Genomic DNA, 17,403 nt, shown 5'->3' on the forward strand with positions numbered 1-17,403 from the left:
CTACGTCTTTGTTTGTAAAGCTGTTTGCGGAACCAATCAAGCATTGCTTGATTTCAGATACCAGATTATGACACTGATTTTACGCTAGCTCTGACATTTTGAAGTTCACGCTTCAGCGATACCCTCCCCTGGCAAGACTGATGTGTTCAGCAGCAGGAAAGATACACTTTCAGCACTATTAGAGAACATAATCAACTACTTAAAGCTTTGCTGCCAATTGATTTCTGTGATTATAGAGGTTTGCTGGTTTTCGGAGTTGTTTTTGCTGAAGGACCCTTGTCCTGACATCAAGGTCTTGCACAGACCACTTGCTCGCAGTCATAGGTGCAATTGGTCACATTCTCCGTGGTGCACAGCATGGCAGAGAATTAACAAAGGTGGCACAAAGCAGGGCAGGTTAGCAGAGGGGAGAAAGAGAGAGAGAGAGGGTGGGAGAGAGGGGCTCTCAGCAATAGTCTTTTACTGTGATTTTGCACTCGTGTTCACTGCGATTGCAAACTGTGACGTAGGCACAAAATATTGCGAGTCTCAGAATTTCACTGACGAGATCTAATTTTCCAATTCACCCCAACGCCTGCTCCCCGACCCATACCCGCTGGTGACGTAACAATTTTCCCATCCAGGAAGGTCCAGAACCTCTCTTCCAAACATTTAAATCGAATTAGCGGGCTGCCACAGCATATCATAAACCCACCCCCCGTCCCCCCCAATTAGAATTCTCGCCTCAAGTTTAAATTTTTAAAAGTGAATCAGGCAACAGGAACAGGCCAGGGGGCGCAAAGTTAAGCATAGCCCCTTGGGGGAGGAGGGATGTGCCCGGACAGTGCCCTGGCACTGCCTGAGGGGGCAGTGCCAGAGTATTGGGAACAGTGCCGGGGGAGAATGCTCCTCTAGGGAGGTCCATTGGAGCGAGAGGGGGAGGTGGGAGGAGGTTTCCCTTATTGGTTGGGGGTGGGTTCCCCTTGTGCATATGAGGAGAGGGGGAACCTCCATGCATATGTGGGGGTGGTTCTTGTGTTTTCTGTTAGAGATAAAAGTGACACCCCGATCTCGGGATTCCCAGCTACCGGCCTTTTCCAGGCCCCATCCTGTCGGCAGATTTTCTTTGCACCAGGATGCTGGATTATCTGACGAGGAAAGCCAGATGTGCCGCTTGCGAGCTGCGTACCAGTTTTTTCATCTCCCTCTGCAGAAAAAGGGAAAACTCTGCCCATTATATCCACCCAATGTGTACAGGGAGCAAATCTTCAATCGGTCATGATACCACCTTTGGTCAAAGCCCTCAGCACTTCCTTGTGCAGTATCCCTCTATGCCCATCCTATCCCTGTATTTGTCGAGATGCCTTTTGAACAGCGTTAATGTTATCTGCTTCCACAACCTCCCCTGGCAAAGCGTTCCAGGCACTCACCACCCTCTGTGTAAAAAAACCTGCCTCACACATCTACTCTAAACTTATGCCCCCTGTGACTGACCCCTCCACCCTGGGAAAGAGTGCCTGCCCACCCACTCTATCCATGCCCCTCATAATCTTGTAGATCTCTATCAGGTCACCGCTCAACCTCCGTCGTTCGAAGGGAAACAGTCCGAGTCTATTCAGCCTCTCCGTATAGCTGGCACCCTCCAGACCAGGCACCACATTAAACACTGAGGCATGAATAGAAACAACTTGCTGATAGAAAACTGTCAAAACAGCAGTATGATAATTAAAAAAATAATTAATATATAAAGATGACCATTGAGTGTGTATGTCTCGTTCAATCCCAGGATCAGAGTGCTCACCCAGTCACGCTCAACCATTTTAGGAGTGCATGCTAATGTGTGGGGGTGAGGATAAATGAGATTCCTGAGCCTGGGAGTGACCCAGACTTGGGCACACACTTCCCCCTCTCTCCTGCACATCCACATGCTCACCCCTTCCTCTCTTTCTCTCTCTGTCTCTCTCTCTCGCATGCACACACTCTTGGAATAGGCATATAAGGTATAAAAGTGTGAAAACACAAAAATACCCACAAAAAGCAGAACAAATGCAACTCTGCCAATCGTCACCCCATCTGTCTCGTCTTGGTAATCAGCAGGCGTTATCTAGCAGTAGTTAGTCAGCAATAACCTGCTCGCTGACGCCCCGTTTGGGTTCTGCCAGCACCACTTAGCTCCTGACCTCATTAGAGCCTTAGTCCAAACTTGGACATAAGAGCTAAGGTGAGACTGATTGCCCTTGACATCAAAGCTGATTTTGATTGAGTATGGCATCAAGAAGCCCATGCAATACTGGGGGCAGTGGAAATCAGGGGGGAAATCTCGCCACTTGTTGGAATCAGACCTAGTACAAAGAAGATAGTTGTGATTATTGGAGATCAATCATCTAAGGCCCAGAACTTCACTTCAGGAGGTCCAGAGCACAGTGTCTGAGGCTGAACCATCTTCAGCTGTCTCATCAATGACCTTCCCTCCATCATAAGGTCAGAAATAGAGATGTTTGCGTAATGTTCAATACCATTTGCGACTCCTCAGATATTTAAGCAGTCCATATCCTTATGCAGCAAGACCTGAACAACGTCCAGTCATATAAATATTGTGGCTACAAGAACAGGTCAGAGACTGGGAAGTTTGCTCAGCTCCCAATTTCTCAAAGTCTGTCCACCATCAACAAGGCACATGTCAGGAGTGCGATGGAATACTCTCCACTTGCCTGGATGAATGTAGCTCCAACAACACACAAGAAGCTCAACACCATCCAGAGCAAAGCGGCCTGCCAGATTGGCGCTCCACTCACCACATTAAAAGTTAATTCCCTCTGCCACAGTGGCAACAGTTTGCACCATCTACAAGATGCACTTCACCAACTCACCATTGCTCTTTCCATAACACCTTCCAATCCTGCAATCTCTACTTCCCAGAAGGAAATGGACATCAGATTATTGGGAATACCTCCAAACCAGAGCCCATCCTTACTTGGAAATATATCCGCAGTTCCTTCACTGACACTGGGTCAAAATGCTGCAACTCCCATTCTAACTGCTTCTCGGTATATACTGTTGTACCTTCTAAGCCACAGTGTGTATCTAATCTGTATACTATGGACAAATGGCCACAAGTTGCTTAGTATAATAATAGTTTATTTCACACACACAGAGTTAATGTTAATCAATCACACATGCTTGCAAGTTGAACTCTCAGCTAATACACCAGGAAGAGCTTAACTTCAAGGCGACTGGCAAGTACAGAGCAGATATGGCCGTATCTAGCATCCTGTTGCCTGTTAATGCTGGATGTCTGTTGCTGGTCTTCTGTGCCTTCGGCTCTGGTCCTTCTGTGGGTGGTCCTCTACTTTGCTGGTGAAGGGGTCACCGTTGTTGTCAGTCGAATGCTGCAGTCGAATGAGCGAGTGGGGGGCTGCACAGAACCTTTTATTGCTTGGAAATTTTGCACGCTTTTGGGCGGTCCCAGGTGAATGTCCAATTGATCGATCAGGGCTTGATAACCCTAATCGATCCCAACCAATTGAGGGTGGCCACCTTGATGGCTGAGCAGGTCCCAGTCAGCCATGGCCGTTAGTGTCCGAGGCACACGGGCCTTCCCAGATAAGGAAAACAGACGCCACCAAATCTGCCACTTCTTGTTAGTTTCTCCCTGGAGCTCATTGTCCTGGGATGGCCTTTTAACGGCCTTTTCCTGTGTCAGTTTCAGAAGTCAGAGCTGCAGCCTTTGTATATTTACAAGCTGCAGCCTGTCTGTGTTCTGTCTTTGATCAAATTTCTCATCAATCATTGCGGGTGGCCATTTTAGATGGCCACAGTACCTATACTACATGGCTGCAGCAATTTACAAAGGTGATTCACTACCATCTGTTTAAGGGCAATGAGGATAGGCAATATGTGCTGGTCTTGCCAATGACGTCCGCATCCCTAAAGAATAAATGTAAAAATAGTGCATCATGACCTTCATGCCTGTTTTCAGGTCGCATCACATTTTTTGGCCTGGGAGTCCAAATATCAAAGTGAAAAAGTGCTATTGTTTTCTTTTGAAATCCTCTTTGTTAATCAAGTTAAGTCAGTTGCATACCTTTGTTCAGGTTTGAACAAAAAGAACTGGTATTTGCGTGGGATCTTTTCATGGAGAAAATTACTTAATGTGCTTTATTGCAGGTTTAGAAAAGCATTTATTGAACTTGTAGCTGAAGTGAATTCTGTTATTCATTCTCAAACTTGAAAAGTGACAAAGGATTTCTGTAAATAGAAACTAAAATTCAGCACAATATGGAACACACATTTGTCACGCGATGCAGAACAATAATGGGTTTGGGACAAAGCATACAGCTGTCAAAAATGTATGAATATAAATGATTGGGACTTTATTGTGAAGTAGTAATGTGAATGCAAAGAAGACAAAATGCTGACTGAGTTAAGAATGAGGCAGGTTAATTTGAAGACAATAATTGTATGAGTTATCAAGCAGCAAACGGTATTGTTTTCTCGGGTAGAAGAGATGATCTTCATTGCTTGAATGCTCTCTATGTAGACTTTGTATTCAATCATTTTTACCTGTGATTTTCTTGAGAATCTCTCATGATGAGACATTGAGAATGACATTTTCTCCTGTCATAATTGCAGCAAAAAAAAGGTCACTGAGAACAAGACAGGATTTCCTGTTAATTTTTTTACCATGGCTGTTGGCACGAGCACCATCAACCAATCAAACTTCATCCTTTGGGTTGTCTAATTAAAAACCATTGGTATAGGAACTCTGTTCCATTTGGCATCCACATATCCAGGATTCTGGCGACTTGGTGGCAATTCTTGGGAATATGCAAAGAAATGGCCTGTATTTTAATGGAAAATCCATACATCACAACTAAATCTATGAAGGCGAAAGAGAAGTAGCAGCATAGATAAATAGATCAAGATTCTGCTGCAGAAAGTCCAAAATTTAACTAAGTAGACAACTTAGTGGACAATCGGCAATAGATTACCTGAGATAATTTAACCTTCAAGGACAGGACTGATGTCTCTTTTTGTTTTGTTTCAGTTCGTTTCACTATGTTGCCCAACAACTACTTGCAAATTCGCAACATTAGGAAGACAGATGAAGGTACTTACAGGTGTGAAGGAAGAATCGCTGCTCGTGGTGAAATCAAATTCAAGGATATAAAAGTCATTGTTAATGGTAAGTTGTTTAATGATTCAGTGCGTTCATTTATGCTTGTCGGGCAGTGATAGTGGCCCTGCCTCCCAGAAGCTCTGGGTTCGGGTCCCAGTCTGAGACTTGATGGCCATGGGAGCTACGTTTGTATCATGGCCAAGCAGGTTGACCATCAGCCTGCAAATCCTTCCACTTCACCTGATAGTAGGTGGTAAGGGTAGGAAAGTTTCCTGGTCAGTCATACTGCACAAGCCAATGGTAAACTATTGTGGGAGGAGATGGGATAGTGGTATTGTTGCTAGACTAGTAATCCAGAGGCCCAGCATAATGCTCTGGGGTCCTGGGTTCAAATCTCGCCATGACAGATGGTGAAATTTGAATTCAATAAAAATCTGGAATTAAAAGGATATCTGGTTCACTCATGGCAAGGAAATGTGACTCCAAACCCACACAGCAATGTGGTTGACTCTTAACTGCCCCCCACTGAAATGGCCTGAACGCAATTAGGGATGGGCAAAAAATGCTGGCCCAGCCAGCGATGCCCACATCCCAAGAATTAATTTTTAAAAAACATTGTAATACTTTGCCAAGGATAGCCATAGACCCATCTTTTTTTAATAAATGTTTTTTATTGGGTTTTTGAACAAAATATATTTACCGTTATGTACACAGGATAAGAGACATATATACACATATATAGAAGAGAAGGGGCACACCCAAACATACCAAAGAAAATAAAATAGTAAATAATGAAAGCAAAATACAATAAAAAATAAAATATAACTGGTAGGGTATTGTGCACCAGCTCAACAGCAGCAACTCTGTACACCTGGCAAAATTATTTACAACACATAAGTGGGCAACTGTTGGTGGGGGGACGGTGGGGTTGGAGACCTTTGACGTGAATATACATTTGGGTGCCGGAGAAACAATTACAGTGGGCAATACTCGAATGGGTTCGGTGTTGGTGTTGTCGCTTGCTTCTCCTGGATGGATCTCGCTGCCGTCTCGCGCTCACCTCCGCTTCTGCCGTTCATCCCGTCTTTCGTCTTACTCTGGGTCACATACCAAGAAAGAGAATACTTCTTTACAGCCCCTGCCGAAGCAAACAAGTTTGTCAAGGAACACGGGCTGGAAAACCAGCAGCGAGGGTAGAAACAAGGGGCCCCTGGTAAGGGGCAACAACACGCCGACAGGGGCGAGGGGAGGGGTGAGGCAACGCCAGGCCCCCCTGCCCCTGCCATGGCAAGCGCACCCTGAACAAAGAACAAACCACTGCGCGTGGGACCGTTTCAGGTGGGAGACCAGGCCCCAGCACAAAGGAACAAGAGTAGCGGTGAAGGTAGAGCAAGCAGGAGGAGTGCAGGGTAGGATAGGGGAAGAGCGGGCAGAAAACCGCAGAGGCCGGGCAGGGGAGAAGCGAGACAGTAACCCCCAAGAGGGGGGCCACCGCACGAGCAGGAAAACTAGCGCCGGGGCCACAGACCAATCTAATGGAAGTCCATGAGAACAAATGCACTCTTAGGGCATGGCAACTGAAGGAGAAGCAGGTTAAACAGGACATTAGCTTAAACAAAACATTGACCCAAGAAATTGCATGGAGTTTTTATTCCAACATCATCTAATTTCCAAACTGTCTTCTAAATAAAGACGTTTAGTTAATTTTAATCAAGCGCTTCGTAAATAGGAGTATTGAGCTGAAGACTGGAGCTGGATAAACAGTATTTTGAAAGGGATGCAAGGATAGAATGATGTGCAAATGCGAGACATGTACTAAGTGTATGTGCGTGTTTGTGTGTGTATGCATGCGTGTGTCTGAGTGGATATACGAGTGGGCAGTCACCTGGAGCTCAAGTGTCTGCGAGGAAATGGGGGAGGATGTCGTGGTGGCACATTCTGAATGTTGCAGATGATGGTGAGAGAGAATACACCAAAGAAAATAAAATTAATGTTTTTGGCTCGTTGCCTTATGTTACCACCTAATCTGGTATTCTTACCTCCTCTCGTGTTACAGTTCCTCCCAGCATACGTGCCCGGGAAATGACGGTGAATGCCACAGCGCATAGTGGTCAGTCTGTCATCTTAGCCTGTGATGCAGATGGATTCCCCGAGCCAGAGGTGACCTGGGAGAGGTAAGGACAACGATGAAATTTAACAACAAAATTATTCTAATTGCTTTGGACAGTCTGTCTTCTCAGTCAGTGATAACTGACTCACTGTGGGGCAAGAGACTTTTTCCCACAGGTTCCAAATTGTTGTTTCCATGATTCAATTCAATATGTTTTAAAAACAAAAAAAAATTCTGAAATACAGAAACCAATATTTTTTCTCAATAGATTTGTGAATGATCTATCTTGTATCAGGATATAAGCTGTTAATACTTTACATTGATTATTAACCAATACAGGAATGTTTTTCTATCTGTCTGCATGAAGTCCAAAAAAGTAGTAATCCAAACTACCTATTCAAGTATCTGGTGACCAGTTTCCAAGATTTGTTTACCATGTTTTCTGCTATGATTTTGGATTTGTGAACACTGCTGTTGATACTAACCTCAGTGGAATGGATACCTAAAAGTCTTGTTTCTCCATAACTCCTAATCTTTTTTCTCCATAACTCCTAATCTTTTTCCATCAAGAAAATACTCCCAGTTTGCCTTTGTCATATCCTCCATCCCATTAGTAAACTGTAAATACCATAGTTTTGTATAATCACTATCTATATTCCCTTGTAGCTTTATGCCCCCACTTGCACAACGTGCTGTGCTTTTAATTTGGTACTCGTTTCAACTTCAGTAAATAAGGGTGGGATTCTCCAACCATCGCCAGGTTCGAGAATCGCCGGGGGTCGGCGTGAATCCCAACCCCGCCGTCCTCCAAATTCTCCCGCTCCCCAATAATTGGCCCGCCGTGAATTGCGCCGCCCGCCTCGGAGAATGGCGGGGACCGGTGCGACTCAATGGGCCCCTGGGCTGCCCGAATTCTCCGGCCCGCGATGGGCCGAAGTCCCACCCGAAGTCGCCGGCGTAAATTGGAGTAGGTCCTGAACCGGCGGGAACTGGCGGTGCGGGTGGCCTCCGGGGTTCTTGCTTCGGTGGCTGATGTCAGCAATTTATAAAAAACCAAACTGAATGATCTGGAGAACAGATCCAGGAGGCAGGACATTCATATTGTGGGGTTTACCGGAGGGGACTGCGGGCTACACCCCGACTGAATATTTCTCGGACATGTTCCACAAGATGATGGATGAGGGTATATTTACATCACCCCCCCCCCCCCCCCCCCCCCCAGAATTAGCCCTGGCCCATCGCTCACTTCAACACAAGTCTCGTTCTGGAGATCTGCCTTGTACAGTAATCGTTAGTCTCATAGTTTTAAAGGAAAGGAACAGGTTTTTCGATGGGCAAGGGAACATCGAGATCTCAAGTGGGTAGGTCACTCCATTAAGAAATTAGTGTGGACCTAGCGGGGAAGAAAAGCCGCTTTTAATGGAGTGAAACCCATCTTGTACAAGAATGGAGTCCAGTTTGGGATGGTCTATCCAGTTGTGTTTGTGTAACATTTGGGGGGGGAAAGACCATGGGTAAAATTTACCAGCTGTTAATACCGGCGGGATATTCCGGTTCCACTGACGGTGCACGGGTTATCCGGCGATGAGGACTGCAGTTAACGTGAATTCCCATTGACAATGGCGGGAACAAAATTTCCTACTGGTGGGCCACTTCCGCTACCGGAAAACATGCAGTGGGTTGGTCGATAAAACCCACCCCATAATTTTGACATGTCGGGAGATTAGGACTCCTTTGTTAAATTTAAATTGGGGGTGGAGTAATGTGTTTTATGGCTCTGTGGACGGGCACTTCATATTTTTATGTCTTTTCACGTTAATTGTTTGGATGTGCTTGTAATGCCTTTGGTTAGGTTTGTGGGATCTCTGCTATTTGTTTTTTACGTCAATCTATCGTTCCTTTTCTCATTTCACCATCTTCATTGGACACAACATTTTTTTAAAAATAATTTTTATTAAGGTTTTCACAAAATATAAACAACTAAACAATATTAACAGAATAACCATTGTAAAAACCCAAGAACAACACCCACCCCCCTACAAAAGCAACTACTAAATCGAAAACAAAAAAAGCAAACAACAGAAAGGAAAGAGATAACACCCGCCACATCCCACAAACCCATGTACACACTTCTCCCTCACACCAAACCCAATCACCCCCCCCCTCTCCGATCCCCCCCTCCCCAGGTTGCGGTTGCTGCTGCTGCCGGCCTATTTCCAGGAAAGGCTGCCACCGCCTAAAGAACCCCTGTACTGATCCCCTCAGGGCAAATTTCACCTTCTCAAATTTGATGAACACTGCCATATCATTGATCCAGGCCTCCACGCTTGGGGGCCTCACATCCTTCCACTGAAGCAAGATCCTCCGCCGGGCTACTAGGGACGCAAAGGCCAGGACACCGGCCTCTTTCGCCTCCTGCACTCCCGGCACCACTGCAACCCCAAAAATTGCAAGTCCCCAGCCTGGCTTGACCCTGGATCCCACCACCCACAACACCGTCCTTGCTACCCCCTTCCAAAATTCCCCCAGCGCTGGACATGCCCAAAACATATGGGCGTGGTTCGCTGGGCTCCCCGAGCACCTAGCACACCTGTCTTCACCCCCGAAAAACCTACTCATCCTCGTCCCAGTCATGTGGGCCCTATGCAGCACCTTGAACTGTATGAGGCTAAGCCTCGCACAGGAAGAGGAGGAATTCACCCTTTCCAGGGCATCCGCCCACGTCCCCTCCTCAATCTCCTCACCCAGTTCCTCTTCCCATTTACCCTTCAGCTCCTCCACCGAGGCCTCGTCTACCTCCTGCATTACGCGGTATATGTCCGAAATCCTCCAACCCACACCCCTGAGAGCACCCTGTCCCGTACCCCACGTGGGGGCAGCAAGGGGAACCCCTCCACCTGCCGCCCGGCAAACGCCCTAACCTGCATGTACCTAAACATGTTCCCCGGGGGGAGCCCAAACTTCCCCTCTAACTCCCCCAGGCTCGCAAACCTCCCATCCACAAACAGGTCCCTCAACCTCCTAATACCTACCCTGTGTCAGCCCAGAAATCCACCATCGATGCTCACTGGAACAAACCGGTGGTTCCCCCGTATCGGGGACTCCATCGAGCCCCCCACCTCTCCTCTGTGCCGTCTCCATTGCCCCCAAATTTTGAGGGTAGCCGCCACCACCGGGCTCGTGGTATACCTCGTTGGAGGGAGCGGCAACGGCGCCGTTACCAGCGCCTCCAGGCTCGTGTCCACACAGGATGCCATCTCCATCCTCCTCCATGCTGCCCCTTCCCCGTCCATTACCCACTTACGCACCATCGCTGCGTTGGCAGCCCAATAGTACCCACAGAGGTTGGGCAGCGCCAGCCCCCCCATCCCTGCCCCGTTCCAAGAACACCCTTCTCACCCTTGGAGTCCCATGCGCCCACACAAATAGCGTAATACTCCTGTTAACTCTCCTAAAAAAGGCCTTCGGGATAAGGATTGGAAGGCACTGGAACAGGAACAAAAACCTCGGGAGCACCGTCATCTTGACGGACTGCACCCTACCCGCCAGTGACAGCGGTAACATATCCCACCTTTTGAACTCCTCCTCCATTTGCTCCACCAACCTTGTGAGGTTGAGCTTGTGCAGGGCATCCCAGCCACCTGGACTCCTAGGTACCTGAAGCTCCTCCCTGCCTGCTTCAGTGGGAGCCTACCAATCCCCTCCTCCTGATCCATTGGACACAACATTGAGATGATAGTGTGGCATTATAAGTTAAACAAGGTTTCCAGTTTTGATTTTTAAAATTTTGGATAGGGACCTCCTCCCTTCAGTAGTGGCGGCTGAACACTCAGCAACTGTTATGTCTGACTACACCCCACATATTGTTGATCTATTGCTGGACTCCGACCCCACCCATTGCCCACGATGAAGATTAGATATTAAGCAATTTGAAGGCGAATGTCTACCTCCATGGATGATGATTATATTAAATTGAAAAAGTCCAACTCAACCTCCTCCTCCATGCTATGGGAGTCTCTTAAAGACGTCCTTAAAGGGGAATTTATTTCTTCTAGAGCATACATACTGACGACAACGAAATTGGAGCAGCAGAGGCTGGTGGCTTCCGTCTTAGAGGTGGATCACCAATACCTGCTCGATCCTACTCCAGAGCTATTGGCAAGCAGGAAAATATCACAAGCTCAGTTCGAGCTACTGTCCACTAACAAGACTGTACGTCACTTACAGCACTCCAAGGGTACTTTTTATGAATACAGGGAGAACATCAGTAGGCTTACGGCTCACCAACTCAAACATTAAGCAGCCTCCCGTGTGATCCCTCAGATACTCCATCCGGGCAGTAATCTTGTTTCCGCCCTTCTCTGGGTCAATGCGACTTTTAAATCCTATTCCTTCATTGCTGAAGAGGCCTTTATCCTTGGCTCAGTCGAGTGAGGGGTCTATTTGGGTAGCACGGTTGCACAAGTGGATAGCACTGTGGCTTCACAGCGTCAGGGTCCCAGGTTCGAGTCCCAGCTTGGGTCACTGTCTGTGTGGAGTCTGCACATTCTCCCCGTGTCTGCGTGGGTTTCCTCCGGGTGCTCCGGTTTCCTCCCACTGTCCAAAGATGTGAAGGTTAGGTGGATTGGCCATGACAAATTGCCCTTAGTGACCAGAAAATGTTAGGAGGGGTTATTGGGTTACGGGGATAGTGTGGAAGCAAGGGCTTAAGTGGGTCGGTGCAGACTCGACGGGCGGTATGGTCTCCTTCTGCATTGTATGTTCTATGTTTATGTTCTATTTCGGACCTATACGGCCATATTCTCTCGTTGGATCCCTCCCCACTAAATGGGGTGAGGGTGAGATGACAAAGTGAGCTGGGTCCTATACTTACTGGTGAGGCTTGGAGGGAGGCCCTTTACAGGGTCAACCCCACGTCCTCATGTGCCCGGGTGAGCCTAATTCAATTCAAGGTGTCACACAGGGCGCACTTGACCGAGGTACAGATGAGTGGGCTTTTTCCAGAAATTGAGGGCTAATGTGATTGCTGTTAGCTTGTCCCAGCTAACCATACCCATTTGTTTTGGTCCTGTCCCAAACTTGCCAGTTTTTGGATTTTTTTTAAGCACTGTATCAGAGATAGTCCAGGTGGATTTAAGCCCATATCCACTCGTAGCCATATTAGGGGTTTCAGATTCACCAGTGTTTCACTCAGGGGTAGGGGCAGGCGTTGTTGCCTTTGCCTCACTGATCGCCTGGAAGCAAATATTGCTTAGTTGGAGGTCTCCTGTTCCATCCAGTGCCTCTGCCTGGTTGGGTGACTTATTGTCATTCCTACATTTTAAAAATTAAATTTATCATCAGGGGTTCTGTGGAGAGGTTTTACTTGAGATGGCAACCCATTTATTTCCTTTTTCTAAGGATCAAGACACCATCAGCTGTCAGGAGGTTTGGTTGTAGTGTTTAAGTTTAATTATGTGTTTTTGTTTTCTGTTTGCTTTCCATTTTTTTTGCACTCCTGCGACCCGTTGGTTGGTTGTTCGTTTGTTGCTGAGTTATTATGTAAAACTTCAATAAACATGCTTTTTTAAGAAAAAAATTAATTGCAAATCTTAATGCCAATCTGGTGGTGCATTTACACATTAAACTAATACATTTTGTTTCACCGTAACACAAAGTAGTGCTCCTAGGAAAAATACAGGAGAACAATTTAAATACGAACGTAGGCCCGTAATAAATAAAAGGCTAGCGGTTGTGGTTTGAAATGAATACTGATTTGCCAGACTCACACCAGCGCACTTAACAACACACCATTGGGAATGTGGGATTGGTGGTCGCAATGCTGGCACAGCTCATCAGAGGAAGCTATTTTGTGGGCAAAACCCAGAGTGCAATAGGTGCGCTCGGATGATCATTTGTTCATTGAGGTTAGAGGGGCTAATTCCTCCATAGAGTGGTCATATCTTTTCAGCTACTAACTCTGGCCTTGCGCTATTCATTTCAAGCTCTAGAAAAGTAATATAGTGTGCAAAGGATGGAATTTGGCATGACAGCTATCTTTAGCAAGTATAGAATAATTGCAAGCTGGAAACATTTTGTGTACCTTGAAATCATGTCTTCTCACTTTCCACTCCATGAATCACCACCAATATTATTATGAAAGCATAGTGTAATCACAAACTAACCGTGTTTAAATGTATGCAAGATCATGATTTCAATGCAGGAGGTGGTTATTTTAACTTATTAGGTACTGCAGCGTCTTTTGAACACAAAACTAAAAATCACACCACAGCTCTGAAGTTACGCTTGCGGACGGGGCTGGTTTAGCTCAGTTGGCTGGACAGCTGGTTTGTGTTGCAGAGTGAGGTCAACAGTGTGGGCCCAATTCCTGGACCCTTTTTGACATAATCTTTATTGTCACAAGTAGGCTTACATTAACACCGCAATGAAGTTACCCCTAGTCGCCGCACTCCGGCGCCTGTTTGGGTGCACAGAGGGAGAATTCATAATGTCCAAATTACCTAACAGCACACCTTTCGGGACATGTGGGAGGAAACCAGACCACCCGGAGGAAACCCATGCAGACACAGGGAGAACGTGCAGACTCCACACACTCCCAAGCCGGGAATCAAACCTGGGCCACTGGAGCTGTGAAGCAACAATGCTATCCACTGAGCTACCGTGCCTCCCTCTGGAGTGAATTGGAAAATGAGGTTACCCCTGAAAGCCCAGCCTTCTCAACCTTGCCCCTCGCCTGAGGTTTGGTGACCCTCAGGTTAAATAACCAGCAGTCAGCTCTCCCCCCTCAAAGGGGAAAGCAGCCGATGGCCATCTGGGACTATGGCGACTTTACTTGTGGAATATTTATGTAGAGATGTGCACCACACTTAACCAAAATCCACTGTTTTCGCAAATTAATTAACTAATTTGAAAGTAATAAACAAACTAAGGGAGAGCAAAATTTCTGATATACTTATTGAGCGTCAATCCAGTAGCTTCTACCATAAATTCCAGGCCAATATTTTTCCATCTTGTTACAAGAAAGTGTGTATTGAAATTATCTAGATTTCTACAAAGTTGCCTCATCCGAGCGTGTAGCTGACAAGACAAATTATTTTGTCCCTAATAACAGAGGGCAGGTGTAGTACTCAAATTCATTTGGTACTGAGTTAATAATACTCTTCACTCGAAATGCTTTTATTATCGAATAGTTTTTATAGAATATGGTAACCTGAAGACTGAAGGAAGACATTCTGGCATTGAATGGTTACAATGCGTTCTGTGTCTGAATCACAAGCTTCTTGCAGTAAGCAGTTCTGTTTGATGTGCCTGGCTCATTAAATTACGCAAAATACTTGAGGGTGCCAAATGCATTAATCACCTAATTTAGCAAACTACAAATAAACATTCCTATTAAAATTTCCTTCAGTAAATCTAAATTAATTTCAAGCCAGTTTTATTCTTTGCCATTCCACTTGGAAAACTGTCTGAGAATGGGAACCAAGATGGATTTGTTTGCAATTGATTAGCTTTTATGACGCACAAGGGTTTTTCTAATATAACATATATTGCGTGTTAAAAGAAAGAGGTTGAAAAAAATCTTTATTTACTGTGAGGTAGATCTATTGTGTTGCAATGTTTTCCCCTCTGGTACACAAGTTGAGTTAAATTGACTTTTCTTTTACTGCTGCAGTAAAACATTATGGAAAATGGAGCGAGCATTGTTTCAGATATTTCAGTACAATCGGCTTTGGTGGTTTTGCAAAGGGCAGAATGGTACAGTTGTACTCTGTCTATTTAATAACAGCAGCGTTAAACCATGCTATTGCCCATAAATGGTAACAAGGTGATATCCACTGAGTGCACATTAGTGTTTTTTTTAAGGCAGCTCTAACTCTGATCTTGTGAATGTTTATTCCCTGTAGATCTTCTGACTTGTAGTTCTTGGTCTGACACATTTCATTTTGTGTGTTCTTTTTCAGAGATGACGTGACAATTGAAGCAGATGGGGATAAATACACGATGAACGCGGATGGCTCTGAGCTGACGATAAGCAGAATTGAAAAATGGGATGATGGAGATTACCTCTGCATTGCTCAGAACAAGGCTGGGGATGCTGAGCTGGAGATCACGATCAAAGTTTTCGGTAAAGCTCATCACATTTTAACAAAACTGCCATCATGGTAGACCACCCGACCCCCATCCCATTCTATTTCCCAGCAGCTTTAGGATGAGCAAGGATGGAAGTGTGTTTGGCACTGCACTCTCCCACTCTCCATCATGCAGATGAACATGTTGAATGCACCTGCATGTATGATGATCGATGCATATCAATCATAGCAACAGTCTATGTACCTGCTTTGAACTGGTACCATAGGACCTTCTTTTGCACTAGTCGGTCATTCAGGTGACAATATAAAGACGGAGCCTCCGCAACTTCTGTGTATGGCTGTGCATAAGATCCAGAAACCCAATAGGTAAAAAAACTGTTCAGACCTGTATCCTTATTTCCCCGTTTTTACTGTAGTTTCATTCTGGGAGGAGCAGTGCAGAATCTGGTGTGCACAATAAACAAATTTTTATTTACTTTATGACCAATTTGATAACTATCAATATGATAGTTGCTCCTTTCCTTGGTGGCAGAATGGTATTGTCACTGGACTAGCAAACCAGAGACTCCGAATCCCGCCACTACATAAGGTGAAAGTTGAATTTGAATTCAACAAAAATCTGGAATTAAATGTCTAATGATGACCACAAAACCATTGTCGTAAAACAACCATCTGGTTCACTGATGTCCCTTTAGGGAAGGAAATCAGCCATCCTTCTGGCCTACATATGACTCCAGATCCACAGCAATGTGGTTGACCCTGCAGTTAGGGAAGGGCAATAAATGCTGGCCCAGCCAGCAAAGCCCAAGTCCCATGAACGAATAAACAAAACGGTAGACAAGTGATGTAGGAAGTCTCCATCTCCAACTCAGAACAACTACTCAGTTGTGCAGGAAACTGCCTCCTACTGGAAAATCAGATCAAAAACCGAAAGCTTGTGATGCATTGGAGTCTGTGGGGCACCTACAGTGCATGTAGAACCCCAGCCTGCCCAGAGATGCCCCCAAATATAAAAGTCCATTTAGAAGCATTTATGGCTGAGGGCATTTTAACATTGTCCATTGAAGTAAACATCTTCAGTACTTCCTCTTACCACCAGAGGCCCAAGGTGAGCTTCAGAAATACCAAGGCTCCATCTAGTGGCAGAATATTCTGCTAACTGGAGCATTCACAGGAGTCCAAGAATTGTTGATTTATTTTTCCCGTTCATTTGAGCAGCATAGTATTGTGTTAAAAAAGCATCTTTTTTTTTTTTTGCTTTGCTGTTTGGCAAGTGTTCTTTTCCATTTGTTTGCAAGCAAATCCGATTAAACACCACAAATATAGGAACAAAATGCTGCAAGTACAGGGATCGGCGGTGAATGCCAGCCTCATCAGTGCAGCCCAGAATAAAAGAGAAACGCTAGACCTCTGAAATACAAACAGGAAATGCTGGAAACGCTCAGCAGCTCTGGTAGCCCCTTGTGGAGAGAAGCAGAGTTGACATTTCGGGTCGATGACCGGGTCCGTCAACCTGGATAGTTAACGTTATTTCTCCCCACACTTGACATGAATTGCAGTCGAGACTGATGTTTGTGCCACCAGTTTTGTGAGTCAACATGTCAACAATAACTCTCGCTGTCCATGTAAGAGCTATTGATGAGTATTTTGTCTTAAGAAAGGATGTTGTTTTATGTATAAAGCGATTTGCTATGGTTTTAAAAGAAATTTGAGTTTAAATGAACTTCGGTGATATAATAGAACCTGATGTGTTGTGGCTGTCTTACCATTCATCACGCAGTAAAAACGGGAATATCTTGCCGGGAATAACTTACAACTCAGCCTCAGGATAACGTTTATGATTTAATGTTCCCACCACAGGTTGGCACAAATCGGAAATTCGGGTCCAGACGCCATTACTTGTGTCCTGCTTGATTCAGGGCTAGATTCTTTGTTTGGGATGTTCTCCCTCCGGAGATGGTGAATTGCTTCTGATTTGCAGGTGCACTAGGAGCAGGCACCCAGAGGCGATTCACCATCCTTTGCGATGGAAATGAGTTCTCCTCTTCCCCCCCCCCACCCCCCCCCCCCCATCCCCTACAGTAGGAGGGTGACCTGACCCTCCT

At 45.6% G+C, this 17,403-nt stretch overlaps 1 protein-coding gene across 30 annotated transcripts in view; it reads left to right on the top strand.

Moving 5' to 3' along the window:
- LOC119954469 (neural cell adhesion molecule 1-like) overlaps positions 1 to 17,403 on the top strand; it is a 563,058-nt gene that overhangs the window by 348,683 nt on the left and 196,972 nt on the right. For all 30 annotated transcript variants that reach the window (XM_038779702.1, XM_038779694.1, XM_038779710.1 and 27 more), the window contains exons 5-7: positions 5,027 to 5,164; positions 7,155 to 7,272; positions 15,170 to 15,333. In XM_038779702.1, the coding sequence (XP_038635630.1) occupies positions 5,027 to 5,164; positions 7,155 to 7,272; positions 15,170 to 15,333 (420 nt within the window). The remainder of the gene's footprint in view (positions 1 to 5,026; positions 5,165 to 7,154; positions 7,273 to 15,169; positions 15,334 to 17,403) is intronic.

Source organism: Scyliorhinus canicula, chromosome 19 (assembly GCF_902713615.1).
Source record: "Scyliorhinus canicula chromosome 19, sScyCan1.1, whole genome shotgun sequence".
NCBI classification, from domain to species: Eukaryota; Metazoa; Chordata; class Chondrichthyes; order Carcharhiniformes; family Scyliorhinidae; genus Scyliorhinus; species Scyliorhinus canicula.